This window comes from Pezoporus flaviventris, unplaced genomic scaffold (assembly GCF_033815535.1).
Source record: "Pezoporus flaviventris isolate CSIRO_AGI_PZ_B2104156 unplaced genomic scaffold, CSIRO_AGI_Pfla_v1 ptg000131l, whole genome shotgun sequence".
Classification (NCBI taxonomy): Eukaryota; Metazoa; Chordata; class Aves; order Psittaciformes; family Psittacidae; genus Pezoporus; species Pezoporus flaviventris.
Genome location: NW_026892679.1, coordinates 382,358 through 406,343, shown reverse-complemented (window position 1 = coordinate 406,343; position 23,986 = coordinate 382,358). Strand labels below are relative to the sequence as shown.

The following is a 23,986-nucleotide window of genomic DNA, read 5'->3' as shown; positions in this document are numbered from 1 at the left end:
GCTAAAGAATCAGCTTCCTTCTGGCATTTTTATTTTAGTAAGCTGTTTCCATACTGTTGAGTCACATCCTTCTGCATAAAAATCCAGGAGCACGCAATATTCTATAAAACCGGAACACAGACAGAAGCATAACTTTGAGAACATTTATTTCTTAAGTCTGAATTTCATGAGAAATTAGGTTGTCTGGTCTCTTCAAAAACTTCAAACTACTCAACATTAGCCAAGAAACTAAAGGAATAAGAAAGGAGTCTGTAAAGCTATCACCCCATTTTTAGCAAAAGAGAAGAGTTATTAACTCATGAACCTTACTAATAATCCTTAATGACTGGTATATATTAAAAGTTTAACAAGTTCTGCAATTCTTCATTTTGTAAGAATCAGAAAAGAACATACAGATCTCTGATTTTATATTTGGTAAAGTGTCCTGGGTTCAGCAGCAGCAGTCATTTCTCTCCTTCTTAATAGCTGGTGCAGTGCTGTGCTTTTGACTTTCAGCCTGGGAACAGCACTGACAACATCAATGTTTTCAGTTACTGCTCGAATGTTTAGTCTGACCAAGGACTTTCCGAGTCTCATGCTCTGCCAGGGAGGAGGGGAAGCCGGGAGGAAGCAGAGACAGGACTCCTGACCCAAACTAGCCAAAGAGGTATTCCATACCACAGCACGTCATGCCCAGGATGTAAACTGGGAGCTACCCAGAAAGGCTAGCTCACTGCTCAGTCGGGCTGGGTATTGATGGGTCATATTGCATTCTCTCCCCTTGTTCTTTCCCTTACCATTATTATTATTGGTGGTAGCAGTAGTGGTTTGTGTTATACCTTAGTTACTGGACTGTTCTTACCTCAACCCATGGGAGTTATATTCTTTCAATTCTCCTCCCCGTCTCTCCAGGAGTTGGGGGGGGGGGGAGGAAGTGGGGGAGTCAGCGAGCGGCTGCGTGGGTCTGAGTTACTGACTATACTTAAATCACGACAGAAAGATAATGGCATACATACAAAAATTATCCAACACAAGGAACTCTCCTCAGGGTACTAACAATCTACTGCAATTTTAAAAATAAGGTATGTATGGTTTACATGTTTTTTAAAACACAATTAAAAATAAAGGTCTTTTAAAAAAGTGGCAACAGATGTAGAACGAAGGAGTCCAGGACACGGACACTGAATAACAAAGCTAACATAATGCAGAATTAAATAATAACATAATATTCAATTATAATTGCAATTAATTGTATAATATTCATGCTAAACAACTTAGCAGCAATGTCAGCAAGTCTCATAGGCACCTGGACTATTTCAGAGGTACTAATGAATGTGAAATGTATATAAAGTTTATTTCATTTAGGGGCTGCATATAGATGTAAGATCATTCAGACCCTTCAACCATGCATAAAAACGGTAGAGAAAGGGATGGAAAACAGGATCTTGAGGCAGTGTCTTCCAGTTTCTTGAGTGGCTGCACCAAAGGAACAAGCAGTTTCTTGGACAACTCAGATGTTAATTAATAACCAGACGCTGACATTTTACAGCCAGGAAACAATGACAGCACAAAGACAGTTGGTGTCTGTCACGTTGTGGGGCATTCTGTCACAGGAAATAGTTCATTTGTCTGCAGAAAAGTTATCATCAGGGAAATAAAATTTAATCCAAAGTCCCTTAAAATTGCATTGCAGAGACATAGCATTCACTCCCAGAACAGTGGCAGCATCATATTCAGAAAAGGAAAATGGAAAACAAACCAACCTTAACTTCCTGAACTAGTTCTGCTCACCTTATCTCATGACAAAGAAACATACTTAGCCCCCAGAACAGCGTTTTCAGGTTATGCCAGTGTAGCCTTTACTTATTTATCAACAAACCAAATAGCATGCAGATTTACGCTGTGACAGTTTCAATGAGACATCTGCAGCAGCAACGCCGCTGGCATTGCCCCTCTGCCTGAAGTTGGTGTCCTGCAGTACAGCTGGCAGAAGCAACATGTGTGAGCACTACTCAGCTGTCACAGACTGAAGGTTGTCAGCGTAACCCAGGCTGATGAATCACAGACATGGATGTATGATATGAAATACCCAGAGGGTCATAGTGCTTTCAAGTACTTTGGCTGTCAGCAGAAGTAATGCAGACAGAGCCTTCAGATAAGAGATACTGTCACAGAACCTTCAATTTTTGTGTATTTTCCTGATTGAACAGAATAAAAGACACAGCCATCTCTTCTCTAAGTCAGTGCTTTTCTGTGTCTTTTACATTCCTAATCTAACTGCTGCAACTCCCAAGTAAGAGATAGAAAATGTACCTATTTCAGCAGTAGTGTCTACTTAGTGTTTTGCTCTACCATACATACTTTTATACCTTCTTTGGGATAATGTGAGAGCTTGGTCAACTTGCAGGTCTTCTGCTTCATTGAAAACAGTGGGATGGCCTGTGACACAATGAACTCTCTATCAGCTTTTCCCCTGCACTTTGATTTTACCCTTAAGTTTTCTTAAGATGAAGGTTTGACCTGACCTGACCTTTTGAAACTACCACTCATATTTACGTTTACTCTGAGCCAAATGCACATCACAAAACTTCACTACATTTGACTTGCACTATATGTACTCATATAATGAATAATTGCAACCTCCAGCTGGATATTTGCTTTAAAATTCAAACACGTGATTACTACGTGTTACTCTGGTTTCTCCTATAGTGTTTCTGTAATTTCACTTGTTTAAGTACTCTTTAGTCTGGACCTCAGCATACAACTATGAGAAACCAAGGTTTAAATGGTCATTGATCAGCAGAAAGATATATAGAAATATCCAATTACATTGATCTTTGAGAAACGTTGGTAATTTTAAGCACAACTATGATCTTTACTTTTTGTGAAGTACAGCACTAACTTTTCTGCGTGATTATGTTCTGCAAATACACTTGCCAGATACTGGTTTAACTGTTAATTATGACACAGTTATCTATGATGCAGAGAGAAGGTTAAGAAACCAACAATGAACAATGCAATGACCACAGCACTACACGAAATGTTGTAGACACAGTCACTGGTTGGCCTGCCACAGACTATCAGGATACTCAGACAATTATTTCAGCATTTGAAGTTTGCACTTACCAACCTCCACAACGTTAGAGCAATTGGGGTCTGAGAAGCCTTCAGGACACTCGCACGAGTAGAAGTCATCATTCAGCCCTGACAGACAGATGCCACCATTTTTGCATGGGTTGGAGTCACATGCATCTCCTATGGAGTGAAAGAGAGATTCCTTTACGAAACTCTCAAAAAGTTATGCACAAGCTACAAGTATGGCAAATGGCTGATAACCAAGAACAGAAAGGAATGACTAGCTCTATGTCTTTTGGATACCTTTTGGCTAATTTCATTTTGTATTTATTTAACAGCAAACCTCTGTGTAATTAATCATCTTCCACTAGCCTTTTGCTCCACAAAATATGAAACTTTCAGATGCACTGACAGCTATTTACTTGTAAAACCTAACAAAAAATAATTTTTTGCTTTCTCTCATTTGAAATCATTCAGGATATACACTGAAAGGTATTTCCCCATGATCTGAAAAATTGAACGGTGGTTTCAGTTCAGGCTATGGACTTATCACCTAGTTTGTAAGCAGAGAACTGTGGCTGTTGTTACAACATCATGTGCTCCAGACTTAAGACACTCTTAAATCACCAAGTGGCATAGATCTGATCCAAACCAGCCACTGGCATGCAGCTGTATTTCTGCTGAACATAGAGCATGGCATTCAGGCCAGCAGTGTGCTTCTGTGTTGGCTTTATGCCATTCGCACAAAGACCAATTATGTGTGATCCCAGGATGAAGTTTGACAGTACAAAGTAAAGCCACTACAGTCTCTTGAGCAATTTTATTTTACCCAGTCAACAATATTTGATCTGGAACCGTTTAACTGGAGCTGCTTTATGTTCACACAGTGCCTGAGGGAAGCTTTCACTATGACTTGTGACCCACCAACTCCATGGCAGGGATGGAGACTGAAGGACTTGAGTAGCCACAGTCCCTCCAGTGCTCCTTGACAGTCTCCTTCCTGTTCCAAGGAAGTATATGAAAGTCTCCCATAACTCATCTTGATTGCTGAATCAGAACAAATCAGTTAGAAATAGAGTCATGCTTCACTTCAAAACTATGCTATGAACTAGCTATGCTTCAAAACTCACAATAGAGGGCAAGCACTGGCACAGTGGGTAAGATCAGCCTGCCTGAACAAGCAGATTTTGCTCATTTTTCAATTGCGCTTCGGTGATTTCACCCTACTCAGTTAATTAGCATCAAGGTGATCAACAGGAGAAACATGCAAGCTCTGAAAGATGCTCCACAGGGCTGCTTGGTATGGTCAGAACTTGAACATGCCTCCAACATTACCAGCATGTACAACACAGTATTGTGACTTCCTATCTAGGATTATTCAAAACAGCCTTCAGGAGGAGATATAAAAGAGAACAGAGTGTCTGTTCAACTCTTGCAATTCCTCAGTTTTAATGCTTTTAAAGAACCTCTCCATATGACAGTTCTATAGACACAAAGAAATACAGGATTGTATGGTGTCACCAGCAGAAAAACTGGAAGCAATCCTAAAGAATGCCCTAGGCTTTGGTCAGCTTCAATTTAATATTTTTCTCTCAGCTAATAAAATATGTATTTGTCTATATTTTTATTTATCTCAAGCTTTACTTTATAAGATGGATCTGTGCAGTACTGGTTTTAACGCTAAAATTAGTTTGCATAGTACCGTTTTGTTTTGCACAATTTTTGCATCTGCAAAACGTGCAGGTAGGTAAATATTAAAAAATAAGTACCTTTTGTGTGTGTGTATCATTTTTAAATTGAAAAGTTGCCAGCCTTTTGCCATGTAAGTGTAAAGAGTTACAGAAATCCACTTGTTTATGTCAGACATTATAATACATTTTTGACTACAGTGTTAGTAATGGACCTCAAATTGTTTTAAATGCTTTTCTGGTGGCTAGACTTCAGATTGCTGGCTGCTGTGATAATTCTAATCTAACAATCACTTAAGAAATTTAACGGATATTTTTATTTAATTTTACTCTTCAGATTTAAGCTGCTTTCACAACACAAAGAATTGTCACATGCTTGGTTTAAACAGTTTGGTCTTGAAGATTGTCCACCTGACAGAGAAGTTGAGCTATTTGAAGAGAGTAAATGACACAAGGTACTACCTATCTAATTACTCGACATTATCTGTCTTTCTAAATGAATCTAAATAAGTAAAGACTTTTTATTTTCAGTGCTTGCTGCCTTTTTGGGGTAGCAAAGGATGCTTGATTTCTTACTTCATGGGTCTTAGGCATTTGGTTGTAAAAGAACAACTACTATTAACTGAATGCTCTAACAACCGCATTCCCATACTTTACATTAATTTTATAAATTACACAGCGTCTGCAGTAGGAACACTTCTTGCACAAATCCATATGGGTATTTTTAAAATGAAAAGGGACATTTTTGCTACCAGTTTCCTGATTCAGTGTTCTTCTGATTTCAATTACACAACAGAAGAAAGAAAAAGCAAAACAAAAAGGCAAAATACTGGTTTTATTTGTAAGTTTTCCATTGACTGACAAGCGGAACCATCCCCAGTTTTCTATTATGTTTATAGAAACTGAAATCTCCTGCTATAACTAACTGTGTGATTTTCATTTGTCTGAAAACTCATGTTGGCTTTTTCAGTCTGAATTAAAGTGACCTGACCTACAGTTTGGCACTAATAAAGCAGATGCTGTCCTCTAGCAGTAATTTATTTCCATGTTCAGCAAACAGCTGCACTAAGTGCTCTCTTGACCCACCCCTTTGGTTCAAATTCTACTGCCAGTCACTGGTTTATACTTTTAATTGTCATTATATGGCATCTCAGAAATAAAATTACATCTCAGAAATAAAATTACTACAGCATACCTCTGAGGAAAATGGGACACAACAAAAAAACAAACAAACAAGCAAAACCCTGTCATCGTTTAAACCCAGTCAGGCAACTCGTTCACTCACTCCCCCCCGTCTTCTTTCCCTCCCCCTACTCCTGGAGGGACGGAGAGGAGAATCAAAAGAATGCAACTGCCACAGGTTGAGATAAGATCAGTTTAGTAACTAAGGTATAACACAGATCACTGCTGCTACCACCAATAATAACAATGATAAAGGAAATAACAAGGGAAGAGAATACAACACCTCACCACCAGCCAACCGATAACTCGCCTCCCCAGCCTGACCAAGCTCTGACTGACACCTCCTCCAACCCCGCAGTCCCAGCCCTTCCGGCTAACTCCCAGTCACATCCTGGGCATGACGTGCTGTGGTATGGAATACCTCTTTGGTCAGTTTGGGTCAGGTGTCCTGTCTCTGCTTCCTCCCGGCTTCCCCTCCTCCCTGGCAGAGCATGAGGCTCACAAAGTCCTTGGCCAAACCAAAACATCATTGTTATCAGCTCTGTTCCCGAGCCGAAAGTCAAAACACAGCACTGCATCAGCTACCAAGGAGGAGAAAAATGACTGCTACTGCTGAACCCAGGACAAACACCAAAACAAATACAAAACAAATAAACAAAAAAACACAAAAAGCTCGAACAAAACCAAATCAAACAAAAAAAAAAAAAAACACAAAACAACACATTAAACAACAACAGAGAAAAAAATCCCAAAACATCCTAGCCTGTTTCATTCATGTAATGATAAAGAGGGTTAAAGAGGGAAAATCTATACTTTGAACTTGAACAATGGTTAAAATAATACTCTAGTATGATGGCAAGTATGATGCAGTCAGAGAAATAGGCAACTGCACAGACACAAGCGAGCAATAATTCTGCTTACGACTAGACATCAGGCTGTGCAAATTTGCATACTTAAACTAGTAAAACTCACTTAAAATGTTAGTACCCTTACTTATGACTTAGTGTCTGTGGTATTGTGCATATCAAAAAAAAAAAAATCACCTTTGAATCAACAGTATTTCCCTCAATTTATATTTTGCTCCTCTCAATAAGCCATTCACGTTGAAATACTGAAGTCTAATTTGTTACACATTCTAGTGAGTCTGATGAACAGAATTTTACTTTGAAGGCTCTGTTCCTAATAAGAAAAACTTATTATGTGTGCATTTTGTCTTAACACAACTGATTAAGGGATTTGTTATCATTAAAATACTGTGCTGCTTAAGACATAACTTTTAAACACAACAGTAGTTTTAGAATTTAACCTCAGAGTCATGGTGAAAGGAACAGTAAAACAAACCCAGAGAAAGAACTGAAGCCTTTACAGTAACTCTTACAGAATGGTCCTCTCTGTTGCAGACTTTCAACATCGTAGTTTATGATAGGCTGTGTTTGTGCAACAAACTGTGCAATTTGACAAGTTTCTATAAATTAAACAAACATTCTAAGAGGATCTCTATTATTTAAAAAGTACCAATGAAGGCCAATTAAAATAATAATTTTATTAAATTGTTCTGAAAGGGGTCCAGTAGGAATGAAAATGTCAAATACAAACAGTAATTTGTGGTCTTCTTTACTATGTTTGATTAACCCCACACTTTTCATTGTGTGGCTACCCAAACATTAAAGTATGCCTCAAGACTGGATATAAAATAGGTACTACGAATACTGCTGCCTTTACTCATTCTCAGGAAAATCCAAGACAGCAAAATCTCATTGCATCAAGCTACTGAGGTTTGGTGAAAGGATCTGTGAAACAGAATCAGCGAAGGGTACACTCACATGCTGCTCCCCCCAGCTGGCAGAACTCATGACCCCTTTCCATTTACCTCAGATTTTGAAGTTATGTTATATATATATAGAATCATAGAATCATAGAATAGTTAGGGTTGGAAAGGACCTTAAGATCAGCTAGTTCCAACCACCCTGCTGTGGGCAGGGACACCTTATGCTAAATCATATCACCCAAGGCCTCGTCCAACCTGGCCTTGAACACTGCCAGGCATGGAGCATTCACAACCTCCCTGGGCAACACATTCCAGTGCCTCAACACCCTAACAGGAAAGAATTTCCTTCTTATATCCAATCTAAACTTCCCCTGTTTAAGTTTTAACCTGTTACCCCTTGTCCTATCACTACAGTCTCTAATGAAGAGTCCCTCTCCAGCATCCTTAAAGGCCCCCTTCAGATACTGGAAGGCTGCTATGAGGTCTCCATGCAGCCTTCTCATTCTCCAGGCTGAATAGCTCCAACTTCCTCAGCCTGTCTTCATATGGGAGGTGCTCCAGTTCCCTGATCATCCTTGTGGCCCTTCTCTGGACTTCTTCCAACAGTTCCATGTCCTTTTTATGTTGAGGACACCAGAACTGCACACAATAATCCCGGTGAGGTCTCAAGAGAGCAGAGTAGAGGGGCAGGATCACCTCCTTTGACCTGCTGGTCACACTCCTTTTGATGCAGCCCAGGATATGGTTGGCTTTCTGGGCTGAGAGCACACACTGCTGGCTCATGTTCATTTTCTCATCAACCAACACCCCCAAGTCCTTCTCCGCAGGGCTGCTCTGAATCTCTTCTCTGCCCAACCTGTAGATGTGCCTGGGACTGCTCCGACCCAGGTGTAGGACCTTGCACTTGTCATGGTTAAACTTCATAAGGTTGGCATCAGCCCAGCCCACCTCACAAGCGTGTCAAGGTCCCTCTGGATGGCATTCCTTCCCTCCAGTGTATCAACCGAACCACACAGCTTGGTGTCATTGGCAAACTTGCTGAGGGCGCACTCAATCCCACTGTCCATGTCAGCAACAAAGATGTTGAACAAGACCGGTCCCAACACCGATCCCTGAGGGACACCACTCGTTACTGGTCTCCAGCCGGACATCGAGCCATTGACCACAACTCTTTGCGTGCGGCCATCCAGCCAGTTCTTTATCCACCGAGTGGTCCATCCATCAAATTGATGTCGCTCCAGTTTAGAGAAGAAGGATGTTATGTGGGACAGTGTTGAACGCTTTGCACAAGTCCAGGTAGATGACATCAACTGCTCTACCCCTGTTCATCAGTAGCCCCATCATAGAAGGCCACCAAATTGGTCAGGCAGGATTTCCCCTTAGTGAAGCCATGCTGGCTGTCACAAAGCACCTTGTTGATTTTCATGTGCCTCAGCATGCCTTCCAGGAGAATCTGCTCCAAGCTTTTGCCAGGCACAGAGGTGAGACTGACTGGTCTGTAATTCCCCGGGTCATCCATTTTCCCCTTCTTGAAAATGGGGGTTATATTTCCCTTTTTCCAGTCATCGGGAACTTCACCCGACTGCCATGATTTCTCAAATATGATGGCCAGTGGCTTAGCAACTTCATTCACCAGCTCCTTCAGGACCCGCGAATGGATCTCATCAGGATCCATGGACTTGTGCACATTCATATTTTTAAGATGGTCTCGAACGAGTTCCTCTCCTACAGTGGACCCAAGGTCTTCGTTCTCACAGTCCCTGCATCTGCCTTCCAAGACTTGGGTGGTTTGGTCAGAGCCTTTGCCAGTGAAGACCAAGGCAAAGAAATCATTCAGAACCTCAGCCTTTTCCAAATCCTGCGTAGCCAGTTCTCTCGAGAGCTTCCTGAGGGGGCCTACATTCTCCCTAGTCTGTTTTTTGCTATGTACTTGTAGAATCCCTTCCTGTTATCTTTAATACCTCTAGCTAAGGTTATTTCTGACTGGGCCTTAGCTTTCCTAACCTGGTCCCTAGCTTCCCAGACAACATCCCTGTACTCTTCCCAGACCACCTGTCCTTGCTTCCACCTTTTATAAGCCTCTTTTTCCATTTGAATTTTCCTCAGGAGCTCCTTATCCATCCAAGGAGGTCTGCTGGCCCTCCTGCTGCACTTCATTCTGGTTGGGATGCAACACTCCTGAGCTTGTAGCAGGTGATCCTTGAATATCAACCAAGAGTCTTGGGCCCCTCTGCCCTGTAGGTCTGTACCCCATGGAACCTTCCGAAGCAGGTTCCTGAAGAGGCCAAAGTCTGCTCTTTTGAAGTCCAGAGCAGTGAGCTTGCTGCACACTCTTCTCACTGTCCTGAGGATCTCAAATTCGAGCATCTCATGATCGCTGCATCCAAGGCTGCACTGGAGAGTCACATTTCCAACGAGCCCTTCCCTGTTGGTGGGCATGAGGTAAAGCATGGCACCTCTCCTTGTTGGCTCCTCTATTACTTGCAGAAGGAAGTTGTCTTCTACACAATAGAGGAACCTCCTGGATTGCTTGTGCCAGGCCGTACCATCCTCCCAACAGATGTCAGTGTGGTTGAAGTCACCCGTGAGAACAAGGGCCTGCGAGCGTGAGGCTTTTCCTATATAATATATATATATTATTTCACATGTATACATATAAAATATATATGTATTTCCTCCTTTTTTCATGAAATCATACATGGAAGAGTTAAGGTAGAAATGTAATCCACACTATCTCAATCCATACTGTATTGAGGAGCAGACAAAAGACTTATACCTGCACCCCCAGGCACAGCTACAGGTTGGGCAGAGATTCAGCTCAGCCCTGCGGAGAAGGACTTGGGGGTGTTCATTGATGAGAAAATGAACATGGGCCAGCTTCAGTGCGCACTCACAGCCCACAAAGCCAACCATATCCTGGGCTGCATCAAAACGAATGTGACCAGCAGGTCAAAGGAGGTGATCCTGCCCCTCTACTCTGCTCTCTTGAGACCTCACCGGGATTATTGTGTGCAGTTCTGGTGTCCTCAACATAAAAAGGACATGGAACTGTTGGAAGAAGTCCAGAGAAGGGCCACAAGGATGATCAGGGGACTGGAGCACCTCCCATGTGAAGATAGGCTGAGAAAGTTGGGGCTGTTCAGCCTGGAGAAGAGAAATGTGTGTGGAGACCTCATAGCAGCCTTCCAGTATCTGAAGGGGCCTATAGGGATGCTGGGGAGGGACTCTTCTCTAGGGACTGTAGTGGCAGGACAAGAGGTAATGGGTTAAAACTTAAACAGCTGAAGTTTAGATTGGATATAAGGAAGAAGTTCTTTACTGTAAGGGTGGTGAGGCACTGGAATAGGCTGCCCAGGGAAGTTGTGAATGCTCCATACCTGGCAGTGTTCAAGACCAGGTTGGACGACGCCTTGGGTGATACGGTTTATTGTGAGATGTCCCTGCCCATGGCAAGGGGTTTGGAACTAGCTGATCTTAAGGTCCTTTCCAACCCTAACTATTCTATGATTCTGTGATTAGAGAATACTACATTTGGGGGATTTTTTTATTTCTCCTCACGTCTTTATTTTCTTCAGAGCATTATTAAGTCAAATAACCATTTGAGTGCACTGTTCATCATTGAAAACAACTTGCATACTCAAAATTTAATTAGCAACCCCACATATTTTTTCAAACTCTGAAAAAAATACATAGGAAAAATCAAAAAAAATGGTGAGTCTAGTAACCAGTCTAGTAACAATCAGGCACTTTTTTAAGACTACGGCAGCTTTTGTCCATAGTGAATAAGTCAATCAGTGAACCTGGGTCTCTTTTATTAGAAGCACTTGGAGATGAACTGTTCTGTACATCCACCATGCTCCATGATGTATCTTCACATAAGCACTCCTATGCCACATTCCTTTTCAACAAACTACTGAATGTACAACTACTCTTTCTTTCTACAAGCAGGTAATGGTGGAAAGGAGGGCAAAAACTGTAAAACCATACTTTGTCATACTTTATACTTCTATATAGCATACTTTTTGATCTTAAACCCCACAAAATGTTACGTGTTTCTTGACTGAAGAGTGCAGTACTTGACAGCACTTGACAGCACTTCACTTGACAGCAAAGGACAACCTGAAAAAAGGAACTCAACTGCTGTGTATAAATAATGCAGCACACCATGATGGTAAGAGTTAGCCCATCAATCCTTGTCAAGAACAGAAATCCACAGTTTATGAAAACAATTTTTGTGATATGACAGCACTCTGCTAACAGGAAAGTGCTATCCACAACCATGTGCACACATTAATATTACTACAAGTACCCTTTGTTGTAAAATCACATAAACCAGCCAGCAACCATTACAATATGCAAATCAATTTGCAGCTCACTAATTTTCGTCAGTGGAAAAAAAAAAAAATTACTTACGTCAACATTTTTACTCTCTAACATTATAGCTTCTGGAATAGGAATACCTGCCAAAAGCTTTCGGATGGTACTCTGAATTAGGCATGTGAGAAGTATTTCAGTTCCCACATACAAAATCATTAGCCTGACATGAACACAATTTCCCTCAACTATCTCATAACACCTAGAATGGTAACAGTTGTGATTTCTGGCAGAAGTTTTACTGTAAGAAACATCTGTTGAGACAATGAAATGATGACAGGCAGAAACACGTCACAAGATTTTGGAACTAGAATGAAAGAAGTGGTAGAAGAAAGATGATTCAGGTGTTTGGGCACATTTTCTTCTGTAATTTAAGAATAGAGCATACTCCATGAAACAGAAGGTGTGCATGGAAAAAGTCAACCCTTTTTATTCTTTTACATATGTACATTAAATATAAATATGAATGCATTTAGTATGCATTACATATTGATGCAGTTAAATTTAGAGAAGCTCATACTGAGGTAAACATACTGATACTGCAGGAGTCCAAGGAGACGCTGAGAGCCGCTGAAACAAAAGTCATGACAAAATCTGCAAGTAAACAGGTGCAAAAGTTTGAGTTCAGGGTGCTAGCCACACTCTATACTGGTATGCTACATAGTGGGTGTTTTGTAGCTCAAGCACTTGGTTTCACCATTGACATGAAGTGATAGACCATTATTTCTGCCTAAAGAAGCAGCTATGTTTTTATTCAATTTCCTTTATTGCTACATATGGCTTACTTTAAAAGCTCTTTCTAAAGAAATAAAATTAATAGCTATTTCCTTTCATAAGAATACAAATTGTTGCAAAGAAGAAATCCCCAACTGGTACCAAAGAATAGGCAGCCCTGAAAATAGCCAGTCAAAAAAATTTGGTATGGGGACAGTAATAATAAACTTCAGTTCTGAAAGCCCAGAAGAGCAACTACACTTCTGAGGAGGACTGAGAAAGTACTTGCTGCCAGTAGCAGTTCCACATTAAAATCAGTTTTCAGAAAATGAGTTTTAATAGTTTTCTGATTTACAGAATCATCTGTAAAGTGTCAAAGTTCAAAACCATTTCTCCACAGCTGAACCACTACTGAGAACCAGAACCATAAATCATATTGAAGACAAACCTGTGCAGAGATGCAAAATGGGAACATGAGAACAAATGAGCTCTGCACTTCTTCCAAGAAAACTATAAGCTGTTTTTCAGATTTAATGTTGAGGCAGCCAATTTATTTTTCCTAAGGTAAAAAGACAGTTGAATAATTAACTTGTATCCCTTCTTATCTGAAAGGGAAACTTAAGTTTCTAGGCACCAATAATTCATCTACATCCTTCTGTTGTTTTCCAGCCTGATTTGCCTACTATGCAGGTAGAAGGCTCAGCTAACTTTTTAATTAGAACATTTATGGGAGGCTGTTTAAATGGTTTTAGAAAATGGATAAACTGATACCATCAACTCTAAATATCTGCATATGAATTGGATGGGAAAATTTAGAGGAGAACACAAATCTCACAATAATAAACTCATGATTTTATCAGAGATCTCATGAAAATAGAGGTAGCTGCTTCTTTGATTGAAAGCCTCTGGGATCAAGAGACTGCATGCTCTTAAACAAGCTGTGGCTTGTGCTTGTAGAGGACAACTGCAACATACTCATGTAAACTAGGTGTAAGCATTTCTTTAGATTTAACTCTTTCCAGTCTTGCAATCTGAGGAGATGAAGCAGCTGATTTCTGAAGACCTGAGATGGTATTACGAAAAGAAAATCAGATTATTCTGAGCAAAGAACTGATACCACTCTGGGACTGGACTAAACATTAATCCTGGGTGAAGATGAAGTAGTGACTTAAGCTTTGGATTTAGTCTAATAGCACAGTGCTATAAAAGTGTGTCACTACTTTCCGGGTTAGAATAGAGCCCTAAAGTAACGTCTGGAGAGATTAATTTCTACCATAATAAATCCCCTTCTGCCTTAAAAAGATTATAATCTCTTCCCTTTCTAAAGGTCTACAGTATGAGCTACTTTATTCATTTGAACATGAAAGAGCAGTAGGTCACTGTACTTCAGCCTCCTGTGTTACAGACTTTTTAAGCACCTGATGTTTCACAATATGAAATACACGCAGGAACAGGAAACAGCTTAAAAAGTAAACTCTTCCCTCTTTCACCAGTCGCAGACAGTTCATTTCTATACCAACTGGCTCTGCAGGAGAAAAACATTAACTATTCCTGTCATTTCAAATCTTTATTAGTAAAAAAATGGATCAAAAGTGATTAAAGGAGGAATATGGTTTATGCAATGCACTTTTGAATATTTTTACAACCTGTCAAAAATTCTCCATGCACACACTGCCCCAAGGATCTGGGGAAAGCTGCCATCAGTTTAAGACATTGTTTCATCAAAGGAAAAGATGATGTGCTGTCTCAAATTGATCAGCTGAAAGTACAGGTGCACCAGCCCTAGCACCCAACCTCAGCTAACAGCAGGGATGCTTCCTGCATCATTGGAAGAAAGACAGCCGATAGACCCCTTTAATGAAGATATCCTAATCCACGCCAAAACAAGCTTCCACAGCATCTTTTCCCTCTGCATGCTCAACAAAGCTGGTAAAAAATACCTATGTATTCCTTGCACATACTCATTTGACTGTAGCTGTCATTCACGTCAGCTGTGTTTATACAATTATTTGCCACTTGCTAACACATGTGAATCAACTTGTATTTCTGCACCTGTTCAGATGCACAGGGTGAGAGAGGTTTATGAAAAGGGAAATAATAAGGGCTTAAATTGAGCCTTTCTGTACAAGGCACTTGGGCTAAACTTGTCTCTCGATTAAGTTGTTTTGTTCAATTAAAACTTTCAGAGAGATATCAAGTCATGACAGGAATACATTATCATTTCCAGTGACTTGTCCTTTGTTTTCAAAGGTGATCAGGAGATTTTCAGTGGTATATTCACTAGAAATTTCTCAGTAAGTAAAACATTCATATTTCTTGCTAGAAAATACTGTTTTGTATATCCCCTGACAAAACTTCACTCATTTCTCTCAAAAAGTCACCTGGGCTCCTGCAGGCTTCTCCACTAACTGCTAGTAGTCTCCACTTGTATATATCCCTGACCATCAGATGGTCCATACATGGATGCATATTTCTCATTTCACTCAACCTACATTGAGTTTTTGATAATTAGCTCCTCCTAGATCTTTCTTCAAAATATTCATGGTTCCCAAGGCTCTGGAAATGCCTCACAGTCCTGATTAGGAAACAACTCAGAACACAGCAGCTTGTCTCTTGCCAGTCCCCTGCTCTCCATGGAGAGAAAATCATAATCACATAATCAAATCAGGAGCAGAGTTCAAAGGGTAGTCTTTAAAATAAACAGTCAAGTAAGTCTTTTTGACCTTATCTAGACAGGTAACATCTTCCTTCTCCTCCTTATGGACTGAAAGCATTCAGGTACATATAATCTTACTGGTCTTGACAGTTATCTTTCCAGTTTCTCCTTTCACTTCATTGAAGTGGAGCAAGATGGTAAAAAAAAAAATGAAATGGAATTATCACTTTTGATTAAATATTATCAATTTTCATCACCCTTTACATCTCAGTTTAACCTTCCCATTTCTCTATGTTCCGCAGATTTTCAGATTAGCAATTTGGAAGCACCAGAATATGTGTCTATGTGTACAGATAAACACACATATATATTTAGTTCTATACTTATATATTCATACCTACTTTATAACTATGGAAATGAAAGAGTTTTGTTCTCCCTTTGTATGTCCTGTATTGGATATATTCACTTACTGGTTGCTAGGCAATTATTAATCTCAGCAGTGTTGAATTGATCTTTTCCCATTCTAAGTAAATCCAAATTTGAAAGCTGAGCAATTAAAAAGGCATCATTAGTAGCTTCTAAAACTCTATTCATATTTCATGATATCCTCCTATCTTCACCAAAATGAAGTATGAAACAGTATGAATTCTAAACATATTTATTACTCTTTTTTCCTCATTACTTACACTGAAAAGTATTCATCAATCACTAGTTACTTCTATTTTTGGATACCCACTTCTTGAATATTGGAAGCCAGGTCGGATAGGGCTTTGAGCAACTTGGCCAAGTGGAAAGTGTCCCTTCCTGTAGCAAGGAGTTGAAATTGGATGAGCTTTAATGTCCCTTCAGATCCAACCTATGTTTCTATGATTCTATGAAATACATTATTTGGTCACATTTTTTTACAAGAGGCATCAACACTAGTGAAGAAATGGGCAGCACTTAATGTCCCAAGTTATGTATCTAAAATAAGGAACATACAAAATTTATAGCTCACTTTTCAAAATTTGAAAAATCATGCAAGTATCAAGCGCATTCCATAAAAAACCTTAAATGTGTCCACATATACACAAAAATATACACATATATAAAAAAATACATTCACCTCCATCATACTGAAAATGAAGGAATATTTTCTGCTTTCAAATAATATTCCAAAATGTAAAGCATATTTGAAGCACTCTGTGTGAAGCAGCCAGCATAGGCTATGTCTAAATTAGAAAATAGCCTGGCTCAACAGATGAACAGATCAGTACTTCAAAGCATGCATCTCTCATGTCTCTACGGGAACCCAGGACACAAGGTCTGTGGATTCTGTTTCAACTCTGATCTCTTCCCTCTCTATGACGTAAAGGTGCTCAGATGACCAGTCATTGGTTCAGACCCCTAAGTAACTTGTCTCCACTTCACTACAATCTAGTCCAACAGCCTTAGGAACAACTTCAGCTCATGCACATCAAAACCCCTCTACAGGCAGAAGCAAAGTGAGTGCAGGCTGCGGTGGCAATCAAGGGATTCACTTCCAAAGCCCACTGGCACACTGGTGACCATTTTAAGTGACATGACAGCACAAAATATTCCTTCCTACATCAACAAACTCTGCAATGAGCTCCTCTATTATATCAAACCCTGCAGCTAAAGAGAATAAAGCAGAACATTCTGTAAGTTTCTACTCTTATAACTACCTCACCTTACTGCATTCATTTCATGCATTTTTTGGCCACACAGGTATTTATCGCCACAAAAATTCCATCACCATCAAAAAAGACGTCATCTGAGGAGATACACCAGCATTGCTGGTTTTCATCATTTCCTTTCTGACTTTACAGGAGGGTGATGTTACTGGTCAGAATAATAATTACTGATCAGAATAATAATTAGATGAAGGTATGCATCTCTCCTGTGCAAGATATGAAATAATAAGGGTATTACAGCTATCAGCTACAATAAGGAAGTGACTTTATTTTGGATGATGCAGCTGGCAGTAACATGAAAGTTCTGTGGATGAATGATGTAAACACTTCAGGTAATTTTTGCTAAGAGTCTCTGGAAAGGTGAACAGATGCCATTTTTACCTTATTTCTTTAAACTTGTTCAGAAACAGAACAAAATCTGAAACTTCTGCACATGTAAAGTCTCCCATACAGATTGTACAGCATACTGTGAAAGAGGTTTCTTCTAGCCCTAGATTCTCTCCAAATACTATATAAAATTAGATGAAACAACATACTTACCAGGCACATTTTAACTAAAGGTATCAGGCAAGAACTGAGTGTGAACCTCTGAGAGCCCTTGTTCCATGCAGCAGCTTGCAACACAAAGACATCTAAACCAAGGGCTTAGCCAAGATGGTAAATTAGATTCTAGTGAAATCATCTGATGGCCCCAGTTGCTTCACACACATGCACGCTCTACTCACTTGTACAGAGTAGCCCTGACGTCAACCAACCCCTTAGTCTCACTGCTCTGCAGCTTTCAGCAGCTTTTCTTTCACTGTGGTCATCCAAGCACTCAAAGTCATGCTGCAAGGACTCTCAGTCTAAAAGCCACTTTATTATATGATGGTTTACAGGAACACCAAGTAAGAAAACAGGTTTTGTATGTCAAAACCTTGTCTCAGTATGGCCCACACTGCACTAACAAACTGTATTCCCGGCAGTGCTTTTTAATTTATTTTTATTTTCTAGTTTAATTTGTAAACCAAACATAAGCAAAGATGGGTAGCAGTTTGAATGCGCTTGCTGTTTGTGGATTGGTATGGAGTAAGATTTTAAAATGAAGACCTGGGAATAGTAAGTGAAAAAGGGTAATGAAAAAAAAGTTTCGCAGAGAACAGTATAGATGAATGATACAAATGCAGTGGTTGAGATATGCAATGCTTTTAGCACACTACGTTGTAAGAAGGACCTAAACTGTTATTTTAATAATGGTACTATTAAGCTAAATAACTGATCTGTTTCAGCTTCAGAACATAGATAAATGTTCCTATAAAAAAACAGTTTCTTGTCTGGCATTGCAAAGCAAACAAAATACCTGATCTGGAGAGCTGAAGTGCTCTATAATTGCTTTTACTCTCAAGGCCGAATCATTGACCTTCCCTTCAACATCCCAGATATATCCCAGGTTCAACAGCATGTCTTACATGGGCCTAAAAATAAAGCTGGTCTCCCACTCTGGCTTAACTACTAGTTAAAAATAAAAAGTAGGGCTTGCCTAACTGGCCTGCTATTATTTTGTTGTTGCTGTTGTTGTTGATCTGCAGCTTTCCTTTATTAACTGCATCAACATAATGTTAACATGCTTAATTATGTATAGGATGTCCAAGATGTACTGTTTGAAATGCAACTGCTGTTCTTTGGCTCTTAGCAGCATTCTGTATCTGCATGTATAGCATATAATAGTAAAAGCACAGGACTAGGCAGAGAGCAAATACAAAAGGAAGAAAAAAAAACACTGAAAAGGAGCTGAAAATACTGGATATTATGAATGTATTTATAATGAATAATCCTTAAAAAAAAAATTAATGCTTTTTATCAGCAAGCATAGAGGAACAAAGGGAGGAAAGTGATTAAAGTTTAATAGGTACAATTAAAGTCATAAACTGCTGTCAATGTATATCAGTGGCTTCTGATCTATTTCCACTTTGCACACGCCTACCATTTGTAAACATGGGATGCCATAAAAGACTATTTTCTTACAGTAAGAATGAGGTCTTTATATGGTTCTGTATGGTGCTAGCACTACACCAATATGTGTATTATGCATACATACACATATACATATGCATATAAAGTACATAAAAGGATGTCATATGTGAAGTGTACAAAATAAAATTCCAGATCATTACCATCTACAAAAACAAATAAAGAATACAGAATGGAAAACACTCATGGACATGAATATTTTTTCTCTCAAAGGATTTCGAGTACAGTTTCTTACAGAAAAAAAAAATCACGGAAAATTCACATGGGTCTGCAAAACCCCAGAGCCCTTCAAGTTCAAAAGATGAAAGAATGATGATTTTACTTCTCAATTAAGTCTGAGATAAAAGTAGGTTAAATGTATTGCATTTAAAAAAGAAGCATGAGGATACAACTGTGGAAAGCTGCTCAAGCTATTGGATTGTCACAGCACCAGTAATACAGTAAAAAAGTATAATTCAGACTGAAAGAACTTGTTTAAATTCTAAGGGTATAGATGCTATTTCTGGGGTTTTTTTATAATCTCTGAAGGATTTTTAAACATTCAGCATACAGAAATAGCTTTATTTGAAAGAGCTTGAGGGGCTTTAACATTTTCAAATATACAATTCACAACTGTATTAGATTTTACTGTAGTAATTATTTATGGCAATTTCTGCGGTTGGACATTGAAGTGGTTGATCCTACTGATTCTTTTTTTTAAAAAGATTAATCTGAAAATTAAAATTATTAAAAAAAATACGCACACTTGGTGTGAAACACAGCTGAGTTTCTGATACTGATAACAAAACACTTCCTAGTCAAAATTGAATTATTACACGCCTACAAAGCCTTCCAGTTTCAACAAATCAACAGTTGCTGACACAAAAAATGTTTTGTGGAATACTTCTGAGAAGTAAAGCTTGCCTTATAATGAGAGCAGCTGCTGTTTCTTATCTGTCATCTCTATTATATGGAATATACCTAAAAATACTCTCTTCCAATTCAACATAAATTCTTCTGCCAGGACACCTACAGAAAAACAGCAGATAAAGCTTTGCATAAGGCTTTAATTGGAGAAGTGTACACTTTGGTGGTCTGGATGCATTTTTGTACACAGGTGTAGAACTCCGGGGGACTTAATGCACCTTGTTTTGCAGCAGTCCCATGCTCTGATTTACAAATGTTATTTTCTACTGTTTGGTGTTGGAATCCAGTAATTTATGCCAACAAAAAAGAACAGTAGTTATAGCACAAGCAGGTGATTAGAGAAGCCTCATAATTCACCTGCAGAAGATACAAGAGTTACTGTGGGTAGACAATAGATTGTTAATGTCCCATCTGACAAACAAAGGGACTATCATAAAAAAAGATGGATAAATAGAATATAGGAGCGGAGTCTGAGATCCAGTGTATTTCATCTCAAATGAAGCTATTAACTTCAACGTGGAGGCTCATTAGGGAATTCCTTCCTTTTTCTCCTCTACTTGTGGGCCTCATTAAAGGAACCACCCATTATTTTGTGCCTGTTGTAGTTGTGTGATAATTTTTTAATTTTTTTTCTTTTTAATTTAATTCTCCCCTTTATTTTTTTTTTTTCCCACCTAGAACAGGCTCAGATTTTTGTTTGTTTGGTTTGGATTTTTTGGGGGGTGGAGGGTTTCTTTAGTTTTGTTTTTTTAACAGCTCTTGACTCCTACTGATCTCAAGTGACAATAATTTAAGTCTGGGAAGGGATGTCAGTTACTAGCCCTGTGCATGCCTCCGCATTACCTAGGGAGCCATGCCAAGGACCAGAATTGCAACAGGTTAACTGCTTCTATTTCCTTTTTTTGATCTTGACCTAAAACGAACTTTCTGAAAATATAGGAATTTTACTAAGCTGACCCAGTTCACCACCTGCCACGAGGCAGTTACATTCACAAGTAGATACCACTATGGGGCTGGGACATTCTCTCTGCTTCAAATTAGGTTTTCTCCCCACTAGAGATGAAGGCAGAGCTGCTGTTTTTGCAGACGCCTTGCAGTCAGGGCACTGGTAGCTCTCCTCCTGATTATACTGCTTGATTACAGGCAAGGAGGAGTACATAATACACAGCAGGGCTGAACAACCTGAATGATAAAAGCATTATTTGCATAACACTTGGCGCTCCTGCAGGTTTAAGGCCTAATAAATCTCCCAAGGAAGTTGAAAGCAGAACTCTTCCAAAAAGCTGGATCAGAACCCTGGTGATCAAGAACGCTATGTCAGGAGCAGTTATACAACAACTTCTAACAAGATCAGCAGAATTCGTTTAAATCCAAATGCTGTTTGCATCACTCTTGCGCTAATCCAAGGTAACTCCATTAATTTCATGGTATTACTCCCATTTGATATTGTCAACAGAAGCAGTGTCTGAATCATTTTCTCCATTGCTTTATTATATTGTATGACCAAAACCATTTCTAAGGCAATTTCTTAGGATTTTATTTCTTCATAGTACTGCTTCTATCCTTTCCTCTAATCTCCTGTCTCATTTATTAATCCAGCAATGTTTAAATCACATCTTTATTCCTGTTATGTTTCTGATTAGTTTTTCCTTATTTAGCCCAATTTATTTTTATTTGAACTCCATTCACTCGGTAGTGTTTGCTTTTCAATTTATGTATGGTCTTTCATGATTTTCAACTTGTTTTTAATCTGCTACAATTTTCTTGCTAAATAGATTAAAACTGTTATTTTAAGAAGTGTCTAGAAACTTCTGAGCCCTGTAGTGGCATATCAGTCCTGTCTCAGTAGTATTCCTGACTGCTGGGTTAATAAGCCAAAAATTGCTGCAAACAGCTCCTGCTAGTCTTGCTTAAAAATATACAAGATATATGTAACACAATTTAGAGAAATCAAAAAAAAAATATTCATCCTCCATTTGCATTTCTGTTATACAAAAAAGCCTAAAAGCGGTCAGACATTTATTACTCTGGACAAAGGTATTTGCTGAAGTCTCCTGCTATTCAGAAATAAAGTGATTTAGGCTATGAAAGCTGCATTCAAAGTAACAAGATATTGCATATAGTTCAAGACAAGCCACTTTAAACAACAATTTCAGCATTTTGCAACCTGGTGTGTCCTTATACATTCACCCTGGTAGGTGACTGAAAGGAAGACAATGAGTATTTTCCTTGCAGCAGCTGCCCAGAAAGTCTAATAGCATTGTCCAAAAAGCTTAACTATTGAAAGCCGTCTAGAAGGCATCACAATAGAAAGCATCTTGAATAACTATAGATCAAAGCCAGGCACTTACTTTCTTGAAACGCACAGTAAATAAAGTAAGAGTGAAGTAAACTTGGTAGGTTTCAGTGACAGAAGTGCAATGAAGTCAACAGGTCTTTTCAGATAAAACATATAAGCATGTAAATTAGAGTAAAAACCATGATCATAAAATAGACAACAGAAAGTACAAACACAGAAAGCACAGCATTTATCAGTGCTGTTAATCTTAAAAACTCTGTGTTAATCTTCAAAATCACTGGTTGAAAATCATAGCCATAAGCAATTGCTGAAAATGTTTATCTATAAACAGATATAGCGTGAAATACAAGTTATATGAACTTTTATTTCCTGGGGTACCATACTGCTTCTATTTTTAATAGGAAAATTATCACTACATCCATAATCATCTACTTTCTCATAAATACATCAGATACCCAGTCCTAAAGAAAAAAGATATTATCTAATAGATAAAGTACAAGGTTTATTGATTAGCTTTTTGTAAGACATCTTGCTCTTGCTGCAATACAAATTTATCTAAACAGAACAAAACACAAATCATTACAACTGGTGTCTCGAACCAACAGACATATCTTTGCCTATGGCCAACTTAAAGCAAAAAAAAAACCAACAAAATGAGAACAAGAAAAAATTACAAGGCCCATAACTCTCTCCCCATAGGTGACTCTGATACCAGGTCTTTAAATCCCACCATCCTCCACACTGTACCAAGCACGGCTTACAAGGCTACAGTGAGAATCAAGGAGTAGAGGCTGCTTGGAATTGTTTTATGATGATGTGATGTAGATTTTGCAGATGTCAAACCCACCCTTTCCTATGATAACAGCATCTGAACAATCAGACTATTTCATCAGAAGAACAGAGGAAACAGAGAACTTCTTATAGAATCATAGAATCATAGAATAGTTAGGGTTGCAAAGGAACTTAAGATCAGCTAGTTCCAACCCCCCTGCCATAGGCAGGGACACCTCAAACTAAATCATGCTACCCAAGGATCTGTTCAACATGGCCTTAACACTGCGAGAGATAAAGCATTCACAACTTCCCTGGGCAACCTATTCCAGTGCCTCCCCACCCTCACAGTGAAGAACTTCTTCCTTATATTCAATCTAAACTACCCCTGTTTAAGTTTGAACCCATTACCCCTTGTCCTATCACTACAGTCCCTAGAGAAGAGTCTCTCCCAAGCATTCTTGTAGGCCCGTTTCAGATACTGGAAGGCTGCTATGAGGTCTCCACACAGCCTTCTCTTCTTCAGGATGAACAGCCCCAACTTTCTCAGCCTGTCTTCATATGGGAGGTGCTTCAGTCCCCTGCTCATCCTTGTGGCCCTTCTCTGGACTTGTTCCAACAGTTCCATGTCCTTTTTATGTTGAGGATACCAGAACTGCACACAGTACTCCAAGTGAGATCTCAAGAGAGCAGTGTAGAGGGGCAGGATCACCTCCTTCGACCGGCTGGTCACACTCCTTTTGATGCAGCCCAGGATATGGTTGGCTTTCTGGGCTGTGAGTGCACACTGAAGCCAGCTCATGTTCATTTTCTCATCAACCAACACCCCCAAGTCATTCTCCACAGGGCTGCTCTGAATCACTTCTCCGC

General features: G+C 39.3%; 1 protein-coding gene across 2 annotated transcripts in view; it reads right to left on the bottom strand.

Annotated features, from left to right (window-relative positions):
* EDIL3 (EGF like repeats and discoidin domains 3) overlaps positions 1-23,986 on the bottom strand; it is a 261,017-nt gene that overhangs the window by 186,136 nt on the left and 50,895 nt on the right. For both annotated transcript variants that reach the window (XM_061478716.1, XM_061478717.1), the window contains exon 2: positions 3,106-3,234. In XM_061478716.1, coding sequence (XP_061334700.1) covers positions 3,106-3,234 — 129 coding nt within the window. The remainder of the gene's footprint in view (positions 1-3,105; positions 3,235-23,986) is intronic.